General features: G+C 32.1%; 1 protein-coding gene and 1 pseudogene across 2 annotated transcripts; both read right to left on the reverse strand.

Annotated features, from left to right (window-relative positions):
* Positions 1-13,633: 13,633 nt before the first annotated feature.
* On the reverse strand, positions 13,634-15,439 carry LOC147949811 (putative ammonium transporter 1 member 5). The gene has a single exon (XM_087457409.1). The coding sequence runs from the start codon at positions 15,323-15,325 to the stop codon at positions 13,826-13,828; it is 1,500 nt and encodes a 499-aa protein (XP_087313535.1). The 5' UTR covers positions 15,326-15,439; the 3' UTR covers positions 13,634-13,825.
* Positions 15,440-19,154: 3,715 nt separating this feature from the next.
* Positions 19,155-20,874, reverse strand: LOC104789359 (ammonium transporter 1 member 3 pseudogene; annotated as a pseudogene). Its single transcript, XR_015561351.1, has one exon. The product of XR_015561351.1 is annotated as an ammonium transporter 1 member 3 pseudogene (transcript).
* Positions 20,875-22,168: the final 1,294 nt, after the last annotated feature.

Below are 22,168 nucleotides of genomic sequence, written 5' to 3' on the forward strand. Positions count from 1 at the left end.
TTTGTCGCTGATTATAAGCAGTTCAGTCTTTTCTACAACACACGCTCTTCTCTATGTTAGCAGTTGCACAATCGATCGCTTGTCCAACATAAGCCTCTTTCTTTTAGAACCGAAACCTTTTAGACTCTCAAACGTATACGCTAACCCTAATGAAAGCTTCAACACATATATAATCATACTATACCGGGTAAATTTTGTTGTATAAAATATTCTCAACAAGATTGATGCATCAAAACTTTAATAGTCCAAAATCTTTTCATAATCTTTCATCTTTAGAACTCTCACATGAAGTCTCACGCAGTCCGCTTCATGTTTTAACGCAAAATATATATTTGTTTTCATTGAATTTTTCATGTGCCACCAGATTTTTCATGTTCCACCAGCTTCGTGTGTTTCGTGATTATATGTCTAAAATGGTAAAATATTCTAAGCTTAAAACACACCGATTTGATGCAATTTCAGCAAACACACCATTATAAGCAGTTAGGCAAAAATATGAAGAAAATATTAATTAGTTGTTCTATCACGGATAAGAGAAGCAGAGAAGGATACAACATAATTTGTAAGAACTGAAACTTTTTTTAGTAAGTATAGAGTTCCTTTCAAAATGAGAAACTATCTTAAAATGATTTGTCACCATTCAATTCCATCATCTACTTACATTGTTCTTGGTACTTAATTTAGTGACGTACGACTGAAAAACTCTTTTTTTTGTTGATTTTTCAAGTTTACAATCCAATTAAACATGTGAAAAATAAATGAATCGAATACCTTAGTCTATAAGGAACAACAAAGTACTACTGCTAGCACAGTTAATCTAGATTATAGACCAATCAACAAAAAAAAAGATGCCTTGATCTAAAAGAAATACAGTAACAATAAAAATTCAGTGAATATTAATTCTAAACGAATTTGTCATGAAATCATCTATATAATTAGTAAACTTTAGAATTTAGGGGAGGCCATATATCTATCATCAGCTCAATTCGAATACTACCATTACAATATAGTAACTTTGAGAAACCCAAATTAATTTAACTGTTTTATATAGTATTAGTTTACAAATTTGTGTAGAATATTAACTTCTTCTTTGAAAACAATGTTTTGATTTTTCTTCTCTACAAAAATATTGATAATTCTCTTTTGTGAGTACTTTGATTCAGCTCATGAATAATGTAATATACAATAATGTATTATTATATAAGAAGTAAACATCCATGGAAAAAAAAGAAAAAGAAGGAGAAAATGTCGACCACATATTAATAAATAACACACGGGCACGAAATAGAATGCACGTACAAACAAAATGTTGAACGGTGGTGCACCAATATTGAAGTTTAATTTTGTAAGCTTAACACGTGCCTTGGTGATGTGGAGTGGCAAGTTCCCACAATTTTGGGATTACTGTTTTCCTGACTTTATTAATCAAATTCTAAAGGCTGAGAGTGAACCGTTTCGTTGCTCGTCAAATCTTTCTAGGACAGAAACTGCCAACTTTTTTTCAAGATTGGATTATATAGATTTCGGATAATGACTAGAACCTTCTTCTTTTTGTGAAAGGATCAATGATTTCTTTTTAAGTTTGTTTAAGATGAGGAAGTATTCATCTTCTTACATGTGATTTTAATCATGTCACAAAAAGTTCTTTTCATGAAAGATCAATGCCTCAGTTTCAGTTTACTAAGATGTGAAGTATATATTAAGGAGTAATCATAAGAATTGATTTGATTATGATCTTTATATATGTAAAGTGTATATTCTCAATTACTTTTGTACAATACCCTAGGTTATTCACATATCTTTATATATTGTCTACTGTAAATAAATAAGAATCATCTTTTGACACATACATTTATATGGTATCAGAGACAGTTAAAAAAAAAAAAAGATCTTTTATCGTTTTTTCAAAGTCTGCTTCTTTCTCTCCTACGATGAGTGACACCACCATGGTCATAAACAATCAAACACTTCTTCACATCAATATGTCCAATGTTACCAAACTCACCCCCATCAATTATCTTATGTGGAAACTTCAAATCCAAGCTTTTGTCGATGGCTATGGCCTTGTCGACCATCTTGATGGTTCTATGGAGGTTCCATCACCCACTCTTACCACCGATGCTGCTGTTTCTGACATTCCTGCCTTTGTCACATGGAAACTCCAAGACAAATTAATTTACAGTGTTCTCCTTGGTGCTATCTCCGTCAATGTCCAGCCGATTCTTTCACGAACAACCACTACGTCCGAGATCTGGAGTACGCTTGTAGAGACTTATGGAAAGGCAAGTCGTGGTCATGTACAACAATTGAAGGACCAGCTGCCGACATGGACCAAGGGATCTCAGACTATCGATGACTACCTTCAAGGGCTTACAACCAGGTTTAATACTCTTGCCAATCTTGGAAAACCAATGGATCATGATGATCAGATCGACTTGATACTTGCTGGCTTACCGAAGAATATCGTCCTATTATTGATCAAATTGAAGCTCGTGATGTTTCTCCAACCATCTCGTATGTTCATGAGAGGTTACGTACTCTTGAGGCAAAGCTTTTCTCCAAGGCTACCCTCGTTTCTCTTCCCATGACGGCTAATGTCGCAACACAACGTCCTCACAACAACAACAACAACAACAACAACAATCGCCACAATAATCACTACAAAAAATGCCCCAACACTCAGCACTCTAACTGGCAGTCCTCTTCTCATCGGTATGATCAGCGTCAATATCGCCCTTATTTGGGCAAATATCAATTCTGTGGCCTTAAAGGTCATTCTGCTAGAAGGTGTTCTCAACACACCGGTCTTTTCATACCTTCGCAGCCACGAGCTAACCTAGTTCCACTAAATATGGGCATTAGTAGCAGATCACGGTAGTACGAATTCACTGACTGCTACTAAAAGTGCCAAAATTGGGTGACAACTCTATTATAGCATTAAATTCGTGCTAGAAAATATTTTTGTTAAGTGGGAATCTAAAAATTGCTACTATAGGTGAAAATTCATTTTGGAGGCAACACATTTAGCCATTTTTTTAAGGTTTTCAGAATAGAAGCAAAAATGTTTCCTTTTTTAAAGAATTTCTTCTTCTTCTCCTCCTCCATTTTCTATCTTTTTATTCTTCACACAATCCCTAACAGCTAGCGCTTCTACTTCTTCCTAAATTCCTCCCTCTATTTCTCTTTGTTTGTCTCTCCCTATCTCTTTTAAAACATCATATAACAAATATATTTGTATATATATAAATATTGTAATTAAACCGTAATATTTCTATATTAGTAAAAGAGAAGTACAAAACTACTTCCGGGTCGGGTCAAATAAAAAAACAAACCCGAAATCAAAGTATTTGGATTCGTGTGCGAAATATCCGAAAATTATAGATGGGTTATTCGGTCATATATTTATTAAATCGTATATACTAAATATTAAATGAAACTTAAACAAATTTTCCAAAACAAAACAATAGTAACTGCAAGAATATATTTGGTGCCTGTAACTTAGGAAACTAACAAAATTAGTGTTATATTAATCAACTAGATTATGACCCGCGGTGTACCGCAAGACAATATTTTTTTGTTTTTTTATTAATATACTATTTTTATATTAATTTTGTTAATATACTCCTCTTTTGTTAATTTTAGTGCTTTAGTATATAATTTGTGGTATACCGCACAACATTTTTGTTTAATACAATCTTAAATTAATCAGTTTGATTTGACATATTTTATATTAGTGTTGTTAAAATAGTAAAATAAGGATTTAACCCGTATTAAAATATCATATTAATGATATTTTACTTTTTAATATTATCAACTCAATCATGTAATGTCATATAACCCGTTTGTGTTATTTTGAAAATTCGATATGTTTAAATATTCATAATTTTAATTTTTTTATTAAGTTTAGATATATCAGTTATAAATTATAAACTTCTTAAAATTCTATAATTTACTATATATGTATGTTGAACACACACTTTTTATATTAATTGAGTAATATATGTTCGTTTAAAAAAATTCAAATCACAATATATAGAGGAAAAATACACATTTTATTAACGTTATGTATTATATGATGATTCACTACATTTAAAATTTAAAATAAAAAAAAAGATGATAGGAGAATATTTTTTTTTTATATGAAATACATCTTCTAAATATCTATATTAATTATAAAATATTATATATGGATATTTAAAATATTTTAATTCTGTTTGGTTATAAAAATAGTAGAGAGAATTAACTAAACTTGTTTGGATATAAACATAAACATTAAATGCAAAAAAATTCCAAAAATTTATTTTTTAGCAAAAACTGCTGCAAAAATACTAGTATAGATTAGTAATATGAAAATAGCAAACAAATTATTTCGGAAATTTTAATTATAGAAATACCATTTATGGGCAGAAACCGTAAATTAATTAGTTGTCATAAAAAATAAACATTCCAACCAAAAATTCCTAATTGAATATCATGTCTTCATAAGGAAAATTAATAAAAAATGAATATACGCTCATATATACTGATTTTTTTGTTTGTTGTATTTTCAAATTCAGTTTGGAAAAAAATCAGTGAAGTTTATCCAATGTAATGAATTTCGGAAATTTCAAACCATAAAAATCCAAGTATTATGTAATCATAGGATCTTGAAGATTTTATCTTTTATGAAAAATCAGTAGTCAACAAAATTTATGGGAATGTTGTAAATTTGTTATTTATATATTATTCTATTTAAATTTGGAATGTTGTAGTTTAAATCATTTTAATTTGGTAATACCTATATATACACAAAAGAGATACTAACTAAATGTGATCTTAACAAACATGTGTAATCTTCAAAACCCTAAACTTACAGTCGGTTATCTCTAAACTATAAATATTTGCATGAGGTTGTGCCACTCTCATATCATTCTCATTTTCCCACTAAACTTTATTTGCAAACTTGTAACAAAAATATGGCTGGTAATGATGGTTTCACAAGCCTCAATGCTATCAAACCTTTCAAACAAACCTAGAAAATTCAGGTAAAAATCGTTCATTGTTGGAAGCAATACTCTACTTGCACAAGAGTGACAAATTACAAAGTTGGTGGTTTTGACCGAATCATATGTAAGCTCTAATTCTCACTTTCTAATATGTTAGTAATATAGAAATGACATTTTCTCATTCATTTTGTTTAATCTAATATTAGTCCTTTTATTTGAAATTGTAGGTTTTGGAAAATATACTATTTTGAAGGCAAAAACAAAACCTAACTCGTAAAGTCATTTTTATATGCTTAACTATATCTCTAATTTATAATGTTATATAATTTTAGTTGCACCATGTTTATAGTGGATACGACTGTTCTAGAAAATCGAAAGCATTGGTAAGTCTATTACATTTTCATTTTTATATGTATTTTCTTGGACATTATTTAGTTTGTAACTTTTGTTTTCATATTATTGTACATGTGAATTGGTTTCAAAATGGATAATTAACTATGTAGTTGAAGCTCAGGAAAATGTACCTGAATTGCTTAGTTAGAAGTTTTGAATATAATATTCATTATGTTATTTCTTTCTAAAATATTTGATTGTTGTATAATTACATGAATTGGTTAGTTAGAATTTTTGAATATAATATTCATTCAAAAATGTATAGTATACGAAGACAAAAAAAAAACAATTAAGCCCAATGTCAAAGTTAGCGTACCAATACTACACATGAAAAAAATATGTATGTGCGATGATGGATCGTATTTTTCTTTGTTTTTCTGTATTATATATTTTCATACTTAACTCCAAACAATGTTAAAATATATGCAAGGACCCACTATATATCAATAAATATTCCTCTTAGTATTACTCATTCTGTGGTTTGTATTTACAAACCATATGTTAGAGAAGGTTAGATTTGATATTTTAACAAATGTATTTTTTTGCAGATAGGTCTGTGGAAACACACACTGTAAATGTGTAATTTTTAGGAATTGCAGTTTTTTTTCAATTTTTTGTTTTGTTTTTAATACTCCTAAATCTTTATATTAAATTATACCATATCGATAAATATTCCCCCGCGCTGTAGCGCGATTCCGATTCTAGTTATGAAAATTAATTTTCAAGACATATATTAACAATTACATGTACATTTCATATAAAATTGAATGGAAACTTCATTCTTCATTACAAATGAATAATGCATACACAACCTACGCATCGCATGAGCTATTTTCTAGTATATATATAATATTTATATATTTGACTAAATTTGCGAATCCAATTAGTGAGCTTCGCTTGAGACATAGTGATAGTGGTCTACCGAATTGATTATGATTATTTATAATTTTAAAACTAATTCAAAAGAAAAAAAATTGGATCAGTGTATATTGAAAAACAAATCGGTGACATGAATATAACAGTGATTAGTAGAGCAAAACTTTTTCAAAAAAGTTTTAATTAAAATTTTACAATCTACCATTACTATTATAATTGTTTTGGTGTGTGTGATATTCATAATAAGTTTTTTTTTAATATTTTTTATTTCAAGTAACCTTATACATTTCTTTTAAATATATACATTATTTTCATTTTGAGCACTTGGTTAATATTTTCTCGTTTTTTGGATATACCTTTGTTTAACAAATTTCACCATTTTAAAAATTTGAAAATGATATACTCCCTATGTCCCTGATAGTATGATGTTTTGACACTATCACACATATTCAGAAAAAAATTTAATTTTTATTTGTAAATAAATTTATAATTACTTTTTGGTAGATAAAGAAAATATGAACCATTAGATGAATGCCATGTCGGAAAAAGAATAAAGTAAAAATATTATTTTAGATTTTTTTATCTACAAAATCAATCTTTAAGGGACAAAAATATATCCTAGAACATCAATCTATTAGGGACAGAGTGAGTACAACATAGATCACTCAAACCATCTTAATTATTTATATTATTTGGAATCCTAAATAAATAATATGCACCAAGAATAATTGTAACATGAATTTTTAATTTAACATCAAAAATTGAATAAAATCTTGATTAATAAAATATAGAATAAAGAAAAATATTATCAATATAGTAAAAATCCATATGAATGATTTATACAATGAGTTTATTCTATACAAAATGATGGGATAGTCTGATAGAGTTTACATTTCTCTTCTATTCATACCTATATATGTACACAATGAGTTATCTTTTTAAAATTTCTCTATACACAATGATTTCTCTTTTCAAGATTTCTCTACCTATATTATTTATAAGGATGATGAATTGATGATATCGACAATGATAAATTCTTTTACATTCACCTTTTTATCTAGATTCTCTCACAAGACTAGAGATTCTCTCACCTCTTACATGTCTCTAGAACTTGTTTGCCATAGAGATGATTTTGGAGACAAAGCTTTCTTTTCTCCATCTCTGAGTGTAGTCTTTCATAGAAGAGAATACCCATCATATTTGACCTCTTCAAAATATGCTGGAGAACATGATTGGCATGTTGGTGAGTAGCAAATCCAAAAAATTTATGCACCCAACTCATCTATGATCGTCAAAACGTCTTTCATAGAAGAGAATACCTATCATATTTGACCTCTTCAAAATATGTTGGAGAACATGATTGGCATGTTGGTGAGTAGCAAATCCAAAAAATTTATGCACCCAAATCACCTATGATCGTCAAAACGTTATGTTCACTGCCATGTTTCAAGTATTGAGTGGCGTATTTGTGTTTAGACATATCAACAAATTTCCCAGACAACAATTCAACAACAGCTGAAGAAGCAACACGAGGAATATGAAAGTAAGGTTTAGTTTATATAAAACAATTATAAAAAGAACATATTCAAAAAATTTGGATTCTTGATATTCGACATAAACGAGAGTTTGGCATGAAAACAATTTGGTAGAGATGATATTATTGTGTAATTCATACATTATTATATTATCTATCATAATTTAATAGGATTCTTTTGATCTGGTAAATATTTATTATGTTTTTTGAAAAATATCAGGTTAAACTATTATAAATTAAAATTAAATATATATTTTATTGTATATAATTATGCATTTTAAAACATAAATATTCAAATTTGGCACATATTAAGTACATGTCCCTACTCTTCAAATTGGTTTTCTTTCTTGTGAATATGTTCCTTTTCTAATTGTTTTATGTAAATTAAATATCTATTTTATTTCTATATAATTATGCATTTCTAGACAGACTGTTTTAGTTGTAGTTTAATTTTCTTCCTCTTTGGATTGGAGTCTAGCCATAGTCAGAAGAAGGAGTTGGTAACCAGACTTGCTGTGATTTTCAAAGAACTCTTGATGTCAAATCCGATAGCAGCTGAATATCTTTTAGGAAATCTAGTTGAAGCTAATTTATAAAGATGATTTATGTTTTAAAGTAAACTAATATAAAGATGATTTATGTGTTAAAAAACATATCCATTTCTAAATTCTTTTAGAGTTGATATATATTCATTGAATTTTTGAGTGTTACTATCTTTTAGATTAAAACATCTTTTTCAGTTCATCTTTTGTTACATATGTGGCTTGTATAGTATGCGCAAACAAATATGATGTAAAATTTTGTATATGTAAATATGATGTACAAATTTCTATCGTAAAAATGGTTTATGTAAGATTATGTAGATATTAAAATAAACAAAAAAAAGATTATTTTATATACTTTTTAGATCTTTTAAAAATTAAGTTTTACGTAGATATTTGTAACAACCAGTCCCGCGGATCCCACTAGCCCACTGCTAGCTGCCCCAACGGACCGTCCATAGACTCCATTAGTCCACTGCTAACCGCTCAAACGGACTCCAAGCTGGCCATGCAGGGCATCGATCCTAACCCATCACTGTAGATATCTCAATCCACCAATAACCTATTGGTGGATTGAGATATCCACAGTGATGGGTTAGGATCGATGCTCTACATGGCCAGCTTGGAGTCCATTTGGGCGGCTAGCTGTGGGCTAATGGGGTCCACAAACGGTCCGATGGGGCAGCTAACGGTGGGCTAGTGGGGTCTACATGACGGGTTGTTACAATATTAAACTCTAATAACTGTTATAGAACTAAAAATTATGTATTTTTAAAAAAGACATATTTCTTTTTAAAAATTAAATATATTTTTTACAATTTTAAATATACATTTTTAAATTAATTACTTATAAGTTTAAATGACTGATTAAACCAAAACTAAAATTCCAAATCTTACTACTATTACTTATCAGTTTTATTTTACTGACTTATAATTTTGATCATTAATTTGATACATATTGTTTTAAATATAAAAAATTATTAAAATATATATTTTAAAACTTTGCAACAATATTTATTTATTCTATGAATAATACTAAAGCTTTTAAAAGGCTTTGTGTACTGGGCTTTCTAAACCCATCGATTGTGAAATTTGCAAACCGAGGCAATTTTCTTGCTCCATTTGGGAGTACACGCTATCATTCCAAAGAAGTTACTGGTGAAAAGATCCCAAAAACAATGAAGAATTATTCAACCACTGTCATGCTTCGTTGAGAAATGTTATCGAAAGAATCTTTGGTATTTTTAAGTCGAGATTTATGATCTTCAAATCTGCACTTATTTTCAATAGAAGATGTATATATGTATATATATATATATATATATATATAACAGTTAACCACAAAAAAAAAAGATATGTATACAAGCAAAAATTAGTGTTGCAATGCGTAATTATCTTTGTCGGCAGTATCGTTCAGATGAGTTTCCTCCAGATGAAACTTGTGTTGAACAAAGTGTTGTCCAAACAAATAGTGGTGGTGATCAATACCTTATACCTTGGTACACAAAAACAACAAAGGGAATAGAGTATGCTAACGATCGGAGAACAACAACTGATACACCTATGTGGAATGGTGCTATCATTAATGGTTCTCAACGGTGGTATATGCAAGAAGTAAGCTATTATTTATGGTCTCTCAAATCTCCTTAATATTCTTGATAATAGAAAAGGAGAAACTATAATGCGTTTCTTGGCTGATACTTTTCAAATAATTTATGATAGTGGCATACAAGACGTTTGACTTATTAGACAATACACTCAAATCTCATAATAAGACCAAGTGAAGTGGGTTGTTGGAGCTTTCAGTTTCCTTTTTTTTTTTCTCTCTTTCTAATAGGAACACTAAGAACAAAATATGCTTGGATTTTATAATTTAAGAAACTTTGAGATTATTGTTTCTTTTGGTTTGGAACAAGTTCTTATGGAAGAACAAAGTAGAGTATACATGTCATTCTAAATTAAACATCTTTTTCAAGAAAATCGTTGAGATGTGTTATTCTAGAAACAACTTTTAGTTTTACGAAATCATTTTTATTTTTGTATCTTATTTTTAGCCTTCTCGAATGCTTTGAAATTAAACTAATCACCATTAAAGATTCTGCAGAATTTGTTGAAATCATTTTATAAATCTTGAAATTCCCTAAAATTTAAAAGTAACTAAATAAATCCAAACCAGGGATCATTGGGTTTATTAATTTTATTAAAATATACTTAGGTTTCTTGTACACATCATAGTGTATGAAAATTTACGGGATGAAAAAAAACTCTTGGCCACGAACGAGCCAAAATTTAGGCCTACTTGTTTTATGATTTTTTAAAAATTTGTTTTTGTTTCTGCTGCATAATGGGGGGTGTACATTGAATAGTTATTTTCTTTGCTTGCCTTTCATACTCGTGGTCTATACTTTTTGACTTACCTTGGAAAACCTACGGACGGGAGATCACATGCATTTACGTTCTGTGGAATTTGAGATGGTATGCCTGTTTCTAAAGTTTTCAGATATCGATACTCCGCGTTCAAAGAAAAAGTTCTGAATAAATAAGTTAACGTTTTGTTGTGTGAAGAGTGATATATGGATTTTGGTTTGAGTTAGGATCGGAGAGACAATATTTACTTAGGGATGAAACACGTACGGGTTTGAGAAAATCAGCATTCTGAAAAGGATTCATTGACTAAGTTTTTGACGTGAGGATGTGAATTTGGTGATATATCATAACTGAATTCATTAACTACGATTGACTATATATGCAAGTTTTAAGTACTCGTATGTTTGAGACAAATATACAAGTAATGGTAGAATTATACAATAAATCTTACCCATACCATACATTAACTAAACATGAAAAAAATTGGTAGTCTTACATACTAACCAACCTGGCCTAGAAATTTCTCAATATATTATATAGTTTCTTTCTCGAAAGTCGACCAAGCATGGAATTCTATGATAGAATTTTCATGCAGTTATTTTTTGTAAACAGAACGAAGGTATATAGTAGGATTTAATATGGAGAGAGAGTGCTGCCTGAACTCGGGCCAAGAGAATAACCCACAAAACGATGTGTAACTTTCCATAGCATTTTGTGATCCTTTTTTTATAGAAAAAAAAACAAAGAAAGAAGAAGAAAAGGGAACAAAGACTACTCTAAACAAACATTAATATATATATTTTTTTTTTGGTGTAAAACATTAATAGTTTTTTCCAGTCATCATTGTGCAATATCATGAAAGGTTTCGACAGATCTGAGATTTCATGATCCGGATCCGGCCACTAGATATCATATTTACAGATCAAATTGGAGCATGTCCGGGATAAGATCTCGGTTCCCATATAATAATTCTAACCATATCTTCATAAAGACAACCATATATAAACATATAAGAACAATCAAAACACGAGTGAATATAGCAAATCAATACGATATACTAAGATGTAATTGGGTGACAATGGTTTATAACTTTCTAGAGTACGAACAACGAATCCCTATAACAATGGTCTCTATTGATATAAAAGTTACGGTCAAAAGATTTAAAAAAAAAACCAAAGAGACGATAAAGGTGAGAGAAATAATACAATTCAATTGATATCGGAATCGTCAAAATCATCCTCAAATTTGTTGAAGAAGTTGGTGTCTTTTAGCCTCCACTCGGTGGATAAAAATCCAAACCCTCTACCCTCGCTTAACATATCCATGGACTCGTAGTAGTCATCATCGACGTCCATCGCCGTATCCATCACGGATTCTGAATATTCCATCTCTGCCAAAAAGTCATGGGGCATCATCGGCTGCCTCATCATCCCTTGTCCCCAACCTCTATTCATCATTGCGTGAGAGAAAAATATGTGTTTCTAGTTTTTGAGGGGTTAGGGCACCCTTAAGTAACACCCGGCACCTTCATTATAAAGGCCCGTTAGGACTGGAGATTGGGCCATCTTTTCTATTTTTTATTTTGCTAAATATCCTTTATATTTTTATTTAATTTCATAAATTATTTATCCCAAAATTATATAGATACCAAATATAAACTACTTTACAAAAATATAAAGTTGAAATTTTATATATTTATTAAGCAAAAGCAAATAACTTAAGGTAATAGAAAATATCAAAGTGGTAAATATTATTGATTGTCATTCACTATATATAAAGAGAGATAGTTGGTGATTTGAGATTACTTCTACTTTAATTTTTATGAAAACAAACCTTTTGTATCTGATTTTCTTTATTACATGTTATGATAAATATGTATTAAAATAAAGCCTTTGTAACAATTAAAATTTGAGCATTTTTCTGGAATTTTTTTAAAACAATTTTATTTTTTTCTGGATTGATCAAAATTTATTTATTTATTTTTTTTAACATATATGATAAGAAACATAATTTTTGAAAATGATACATTGACAACAACATGTTGTCATCAGAATCATCTTCATGGAAAAGACAACGAAATGATCGGCCGCTCAAATGATCGCTGACTAGTGTGGGAAGACGCCACTATCCTAACCCGTGAACAATAAAAAGATTCCAAAAGCTGTGGTAAGTGGCTCAATTCTCAAAAGATTGTGGCGGATAACTCACAATATATCAGTATACAAAAAAATGGTAGGCAGATTGAATATTTGGATCTATGAGTAAAGCAACTTCTAAGATATTGCGCCTGATTACAAAATTGGCTGTTTCGTGAAAGCAACCGTTTAGAGACTTTTTACCATCATGGGATCCTCAACTACGAGATTCTTCTTTTCCTCATATGGGAATGGAAAATGGGAATAACGTCTCTGATTACTAAACCTATTGCTTCGGTGAAACCCATGTGAAGCTTCCCCCACATTTGCTTCTTTTTGCAAATCAGTAAGTATAAACACACGTGTATAGACATTTATGGTTCTGAGAATATAGAGAAAAACACACATCCATCAAATGTTCATCTATAACAAAGTTAATCAAGAAATGTTAAATAGATCAAGCTTGCTATCTAGTTCTCACAATTCCAACCACCAATGAAAACATAACTTCTTTCATTATTTCCTTATATATAAATTAAGATTCTAAAACATTATTTTATATATCGATGCTCTTTCAGCATTGTTTTTTAAAATTTTCTTCAGTGGTTTGTAGATCATGTGATGTACATATATTTGCTGGTACCATGCCTTGATTTTTGAGTTCTTTAGATATAGTGTATGTAGTATCTTGTATAAATGCATTGATAAGAGCATATAACATATATGTCTTCATCGGAAAGGTTTGAAGATGATAAAGCTAAAACTTGTATATGCATATGATTTTCAAACCAAAAACAGCACTTTATGAACAGAGAAACGAACATTATATTAGCAAGTCAAGTAATAACATAATTTGGAATACTGGGGAAAAAGAAGCATAAACATAAATACAAACATATATCACTCAATAGTCAAAACAAAACAAAACGAAGAAAAGAATCCAAAACCCCAACAATACTTAAGGGTAATAAGAATTACAAAAAAGCTTGAAAATCAGACGGCTGGAGAGTTAGGCGCACGGGCTACAGGAGATCCAGTCACTCTAGGAAACTGAATGGAATCGTCATCATTATCATGGTAAATATAAGCAAAACCACCATGACGTGCTATATCCATTCCTTGCATTTCATCATGTTCCGAGATCCTGAGCAAATCGAGTTGTTTGAGGATGAAGAAGAGTGTTCCCATTGTGGCACTAACCCATCCAACAATCACAATTATTTGAACCAATTGTGCTCCCAATAGCTTCCCTCCCCCGCCCATCAATAGCCCGTAGTGCCTTCCGGGACTCGCTCCATATACCTCATTTACATATTTCTCCTTTGCAAAGAGTCCTACGAATATCAATCCCCAAGCACCACACCCTCCATGTAGTTGTGCAGCCTCTAGCGGATCATCGTACTTTAGAAGCTCTGCGAGCTTGTTGCATCCAATAAGGACGAGGGAAGCCACGAAGCCACATACAATCGCTGCCCATGGATCTACCACGGAGCAACCTGCGGTTATGGCCGCAAACCCACCGAGTAACCCGTTGCAAACGTCGGTTACGTTCCAGTGGCCTGATATGAGGCGTTTTCCAAAGAGTGTGGTTAGAGCCGCGGTGCATCCGGAGAGTGTAGTTGTAACCGCTGTGCGGCCGATCCCGCTCCATTGGCCATAGTTGGAACCAGAATGGTAAGGAATGAGTATCTTGGTGAAGGAACCGGGGTTGAACCCATACCAACCAAACCAGAGAAGGAAGGTTCCCAAGACGACGAGTGAGGCAGAGTGACCGCGCAGAGCAATAGCATGACCCCCATCAGGGAACCGGCCAATCCGAGGGCCTTCGATAAGTGCACCCCATAATCCTGCGATGCCACCAACCATGTGAACAACACCTGAGCCGGCAAAGTCTATGGCTCCAGTGCCAAACAAACGGTCTTCTGAACGGAAGGGACTAGCCCATCCATCCGGAGACCAGAACCAGTGAGAGACGACAGGGTAAACAAACCCGGTCAAAAAAGAAGAATAGATCAAGTAGGCCACGAACTTAGTCCTCTCCGCGATGGAACCGCTAGTGATTCCAGCGGCTGCGATTGCAAACGCCCATTGGTAGAGGAAGAAGGAGTAATCTGAGGTGAGAGTCGGAAAGTCTTTAAGACCAAAGTTGTGTCTTCCAATGAACCCATTGGAAGATTCCCCAAAGGCAAAAGCATAACCAAATAGATAATAGAAGAGTCCTCCGGCTGCAGCATCAAGGACATTAGTGAGCATGATGTTCATCGTGTTCTTGGCTCTAACAGAGCCAGCACATAGCATAGCGAAGCCCAGCTGCATGGCAAAGACGAGATAAGCTGAGAAGAGGAGGTAAGTGTTGTCTATAGCATAGGCTGCATCGGTAAACTTGTTATTTACGGTACCCAATTGGCCGCAAATATATTCAGCCGCCGCGGTGGCATTGGGGCCGAGTAGGGGAGAGAGATCAGCCGCAGAGCAAGTTAAAGCTCCCGACATGTTGAGAGACCTGAGATAGAAAGAGAGACACGAAGAAAAGAGATTGTCTCTTGTGCATCTATAAAAAGACTGAGGAGGAGTTTAGGGTTGACTTTTGATTCTGGCTTCACCAATCATTCTAGAGAGATATTTGTTTAATCTAATTCAAGATGGAATCTTATAAACTACTTGCAATCTACGAGAATCTTATATACGGGTTTGGTGATTTTTAGTGATCGGCATGTACTCCTGAGAATTTAAGAAGCCAAGTGAGATATAAAGTTATAAACTATATAAAAAAAAAAAACTATTCTATGTGACGAATTTTCATATAAACAAATTATTTTGATAAAGATGAATTTATGTATCAAATAACAAATTATGTATTTAATGCAATTCATGTTTTAAGTTATATTGTGATAAACATATTATAGAAACAAATTATTTTCTAGTTGTACTCAAGATTCTCTTTTTTGTTTTTGGTAAACAAACTGAATATTCTTCTGTAAACCAACCCAAGAAAAAAAGATTCTCTGATCATTCTTCATTTAGAAATCAAGCAAATTTGGAATCAAATTTAACTCAAAACATGAATTGCATTAGAATATTGCAAAAAGGTATATATTAAGAAAAATATTTATGATGTGTGCAAGTGTATAAGCATACGTTAGCAAAAAATTGACCAAGGAATCTACATATCTAAGAAGATTCCCTGATAGAGTTGGTCGTCGTATTCGACTCACACTGTCACACATCACACGAAAGGGAAGTTCATTCGACCAGTTTTCTATTAAATAATTAAATTCTATTAAAAAAATAGTATAACAAAACAAATTGTGGCAACTAGTAAAACGAGAATATTTTTTTCAATAAAAATCTATGGTTCTTGAGGTAAAAACAACCGATCAAAGATATATACATCTACAACGTATAACTATGAAAAAACAAATTAAACATTTGTTATTTGTATCAAGATTATGGACACTACTAAAACTGTGAAAAACAAATACAAATATTGTTAAAACGGAAACCATCTGTACAACCAAATATTTATCAAGTAAAACCATACAAATATTGTTCAGACTTTTCATTGTAGGATCAGTACTGATCCGGATTAGTTACCTAAATGCCAAAACAGTTTTAGAAATCGATTTCAGCAATTGTTTTGGGAAATCATGTTAAAATATTGCATTCTTCATAAGAGAAATCTTAATTATGATGATCTTGTAAAGTATTAACAAAATGGCTGACGGAACCGCAAATGATAACATGATTTAGCGGTAACCACGTTTTATTAGTTGGAAATTGCACTTAGTCCTTAAAAGTTATCAAATCAATGACGTTTAATGTGATCCCATAGACAAACCGCATAGCTTAATTATGATCGAGTAAGAATAACTATAGATAAAATATTTATTAACAATAAGTAAAGTAATTTTCCGACTAACTATATATGTATGCTTATATGCAAACTTAATCATTATAGGCATACGTGTAATCAATATTTCACTAATGAATAGATTCATTGAGTTTATTTGATTATATATTAGCTGATGCAAAACTACTAGGAAAACAGAAGCCATACACGATTTTGAATACATCATATATAGTGAGATTTGACCCTCATGAAAATAGACAAAAGCAAACTTTTAAATTCAGTGTCGACGAACGATATATTAGGCACATATATTAATAGCAACGGTAGCTTTTAAAATCGTACAAAATAACATGACATCATGGATTACCACATAACACAAATTTAACTATTTAGTAATACGTAGTAATTACTGACTAATTAGTAATTATGTGCATACTACTATATTTTAATTTAAGTCAACTGACAATTTAACTATAAAAAACTAAAACTGTTTACTCAATATGAAAAGCCACATTGGGACTTTAACTGTTTATATGAAATTACGCAACGGCACATTGCGGAGAGTCTACCTATCCTCTATGTATATCAAATTTTTAAAAGTTGTTAGCGAAATTACTTTTTTTATTTTCTATATACATTATGTAACAGTAGAGTGATTGGTGTATTTAACAACCAAAAACAACATAAGAAAACCTATAGATAATCATGATTTTCGCATTAACATGTTTGCCAAAACAAATTAACTCAATATATAGTGGTTGACTTGTATTGATAGGGGATCTTGAAAAACCACCCTGCACATATATACTGCAGCTTCCAGTTAGTTTTCTTTTTTGTCCAAAAAAAAAAAAAATACTACTTCAAAATTTGTTATCACGGTTTCGAAGTTCAACGTATAGACATACATTTTTATTTGTGTGTTCAACGTATAAATAATATAAACACTTACGAAAAGAATTTAATTAAAGGGTTCGTACTTGTTTTAATATTTTTTTACAACGACCCACTTAAATAGTTCATAGTAATCTAAATTATTGTACAGTGTTAATGAAGTTTCGCTGTTCTGTCTTTGTTCGGCTGACATATGCAAGATACTTTTGACAAGAAACTGCAATATTTAAATACAGTTTGACGTCGACTAATATGCACAAAAACATGATGTGTAACGTTAAAAAAAAAAAAAAAAAAGCTAATGGAATCGCACCGTAGTTTCATGATTCTACGTAGGTCTCTAAAATGAATGTATATACAAGGGATAATTGATTGTATCTTTTAAATATTCGTTTAGGGAAATTTGAAATAAATCACTAATATCCTCACAACCAAAATGAATAATATATATATACATTTTTGCAGCAGTTTATGAAAAAAATTCTGGAATTCCAACTTATTTATAGGAATGTCATTGTATTTATTATTTCATATTTAATATCTAATATGTCAAAATCAAAATAAAATATTTGTCTTAAAGTATGTAGTGTTTTTATTCCATTCTTGCAAAGGACTGTTTTTTTACTTTTTATTTTCAAATTGTAATTATTATGAAAAAATATTGTTTATATATAATTTAACAATATAATTTTTAATTTAAATACTATTAACTCAAAATTTCAAATATATATATATATACATATATTTCTACGAAATTAATACTTAATGAACTCTATGATATAGTTTAGATATTTTAAAACGGTAAAATTCAATACAAAACATTATCCATATATATAGTAATTCTACTAAGCAATAACATTTAGCTTTTAAAAATAAAAATTTAGTCCTGCGGTGGGTTCCTATCTAGTATCTCCTTACTATTAAAACTAATTATATTTAGAAAGTTTTATATTCGCTCAAAAATGAAAAGTTTCAGTAATTTATAAGAAAAACTCATTAGACTAATCCAAGTTAGAACGATCTACTTAAACCTTTACTTCTTAAAAAAAAAAATTCACTGAAATTGATAAGTTAAAAACTTATTATTTGATCTATTTGAAGGAGTTTTCTTATACTACAATAATTGATAGACCATTCATCCAAAGACTTTCTACTACATCATACCACACGCAATTCATACCAAAGCTACAAAAATCTGAATAAGAAGAAATTAACATCAAAATTCAAACTCAACCTATCTTGGCGGTCAAGGAAATGAATAAGTTCTGTTGTTTTGGTACGAGATGGTAGTACACAATCGCTGAAATGATAAAACTGTTTATGAAAAATGGAAGACACGTACAATATAATGATCAACAAGATATATGATTATTCAAAATTAATATACGAAAAATGTTCTCCAAAGTACAACTTTTGTTTAGTCCAATCTGATAAAAGCCATCGGCAAAAAGGAAACCTAAGCAAAGTTGTATATATGCATAATGCATTCTCATTTTAAAGGATCACCAAAGCTCATTGCTCATGTATGTATTAGTCTCTAAGAAATAGCATATGTATTAGCCGAGGCATGCAAAATTAAAATTGAAAAAATGGAGTCGATATAAGACACATAAACACAGAAACATGATAGATCACTCAAAACAAAGAAAAATTATCCAAGATTTGTATTTCAAAAAGCAAAGCTCCAACAATCAACAATACATAATAGTAATTAATTACAATTTTAAAAGCTTGAACATTAGACGCGAGGAGGAGTAGCCGAACGAGGGAAAGGAGATCCAGGGTCCACTCTATGAGACTCATCATCATTATCATGGTAGATATAAGCAAACCCACCGTGCCGTGTCATATCCATTCCTTGCATCTCATCCTTCTCCGAGATCCTAAGCAGATTGAGCTTCTTGAGGATAAAGAAGAGTGTTCCCATGGTGGCACTAACCCATCCTATGACCACAAGTATCTGAACTAATTGTGCTCCCAACAACTTCCCACCTCCGCCCATTAATAGTCCATATGGCCTTCCTGGGGTCGCGCCATAAACCTCGTTTAGATACTTCTCTTTGGCAAACAATCCTACGAATATCAAACCCCATGCGCCACATCCTCCGTGTAGTTGGGCCGCCTCGAGCGGATCATCAAATCGTACGAGCTCGGCGAGCTTGTTGCATCCTATAAGGACGAGGGAAGCCATGAAGCCGCAGACGATCGCTGCCCATGGTTCTACCACGGAGCAACCTGCGGTTATGGCCGCAAATCCACCTAGTAAACCGTTACAAACGTCGGTTACGTTCCAATGGCCTGATAGGAGACGTTTTCCAAAGAGTGTGGTTAGAGCTGCTGTGCATCCTGAGAGTGTGGTTGTAACCGCTGTGCGGCCGATTCCGCTCCATTGGCCGTAGTTGGAACCGGATACATATGGGATGAGTATCTTGGTGAAAGAACCAGGGTTAAAACCATACCAACCGAACCATAGGAGGAAGGTTCCTAAGACAACGAGCGAGGCTGAGTGGCCACGTAGAGCAATGGCACGTCCACCTTTCTCGAACCTACCACGACGAGGACCTTCGATAAGGGCACCCCACAGACCTGCTATGCCACCAACCATGTGAACAACGCCAGAGCCAGCAAAATCGATGGCTCCGGTACTAAACAAACGATCATCTGCTGGACGGAAGGGACTGGCCCATCCATCCGGGGACCAGAACCAGTGAGAGACAACCGGATAAACAAATCCAGTTAAGAAAGACGAATATATCAAGTAAGCCACAAACTGTGTCCTCTCGGCGATCGAACCACTTGTGATTCCAGCGGCGGCGATTGCGAACGCCCATTGGTAGAGAAAGAAAGAGTAGTCGGCTGTGAGAGTTGGGAAGTCTCTAAGAGCGAAGTTGTGTCTTCCAATGAATCCTTCGGAGGATCCACCAAAGGCAAAGGCATAACCAAAGAGATAGTAAAAGAGTCCTCCGGCTGCAGCGTCAAGGACATTAGTGAGCATGATGTTCATTGTATTCTTGGCTCTAACAGAGCCAGCACAAAGCATAGCGAAGCCAAGCTGCATCGAGAAGACAAGATAAGCCGAGAAGAGGAGGTAGGTGTTGTCTACGGCGTAGGCTGCATCGGTAAACTTGTTGTTAACGGTACTTAACTGGCCGCAAATATAGTCAGCTGCCGCCGTGGCGTTGGGACCAAGTAAGGCGGAGAGATCCGCCACAGAGCAGGTTATAGCTCCCGACATGTTGAGAGACTTGTGAGTTAAGAGAGAAACAGAGACATGGAGAAGAAAGGCCGTCTCCTTGTGTGTCTCTTAAAAGGAGGAAGAGGGAGTTTAGGGTTGACTTTTATTCAATCTGGACCATTGAAATTTGTTTTATTTAAGAGTATATTAATTATTTTAAAAGTTATGTGACGTAACCAACAACATTTATTATTGAATCAGAGATGTCGTCTACCAAATTTTCTTAATGTCTTATGATCCTAATATTATACGGTTTTGGTGATTAAGTGATAGGCATGTAATCTGTTAATATAAAAAGGCAAAGGAATACATAATTTTAATACTACAGTATATGATGAATATAAGAATAATAAACTGGTATTAAAAATCCCAAAGGATGAAATCATACAATATTCTCTTAGATCAACCGTATCAGATTTCTCTTACCATACTTTATCTACAAACCAAACATGGAATCAATTTTAACCCAAAATTTTATTTGACGTTAAAATGTTGCCTAAGTACATAATTAGTAAAATATCTACCCAAAGAAGGAGTTTCCATCTTGCAAGAGGTAAGTAAGATTCTCGTATACATGCATCGATCGAGTGGACTGGACCGATTGGTAGATATAGTTTGATGCTATTAGACCCAAACACTGACTCACATGGAAATAGAAACTAGCTCATTCGTGCTGTCTTTCAGCACTCTTTATATATATGATAATCTTGCAAAGTATTAATTAATTTGAAAATCAAAAACTAATTAAATTTGTTGAGGGCTGAAACCACAAATGATAACATGGGTTTGCGGGAACCACGTTTGAGTTGTTGAAATTTGCACTTGAGGCCTTAACTTCTAGATATGTCCAAAATTATTCAGATGGAGTTAGAACTAGTATTATTTTTGCATCTGTACGACTCCTCATGGTTGATATAATAATACTATGGTCCTCCAAGACCATATATCTGACATCTGAGACCTGTTCTGAAAGTATTCAATTAATGAGAAAAAGGGCAAACGACATATATAGTTTAAGCAAGATAAAGTTCTATCTAACTGTCATTGGAGCCGTACGTATCAACTATTTTATAAATTCTTCATGTTAAAACCAATAAATATATATATATATATATTCTTCATGTTAAAACCAAAATATATATTTATATATAATTCATGTATTCTTTAATAAATGAAAAGAAAATATTTATCTCAGTTTATTTCAGGTGGTTAACCCTTTTTTGTTGATCAAGACTCTATATTTAGTAAGTATGATGTATATTTAGAATAAATAAATGTACTTAACATTGTTCTAAACCCTGCTGTTTCACCAATATGATATACAGTAAAACCTATATAAATTAACAAACACTATAAACTA

This window comes from Camelina sativa, chromosome 1 (genome assembly GCF_030686135.1).
Source record: "Camelina sativa cultivar CO46 ecotype springtype chromosome 1, ASM3068613v1".
Classification (NCBI taxonomy): domain Eukaryota; kingdom Viridiplantae; phylum Streptophyta; class Magnoliopsida; order Brassicales; family Brassicaceae; genus Camelina; species Camelina sativa.

Coding starts and splice junctions, on each gene's coding strand:
- LOC147949811 (XM_087457409.1), bottom strand. CDS start 15,325: ATGTCGGGAGCTTTAACTTGCTCTGCGGCTGATCTCTCTCCCCTACTC.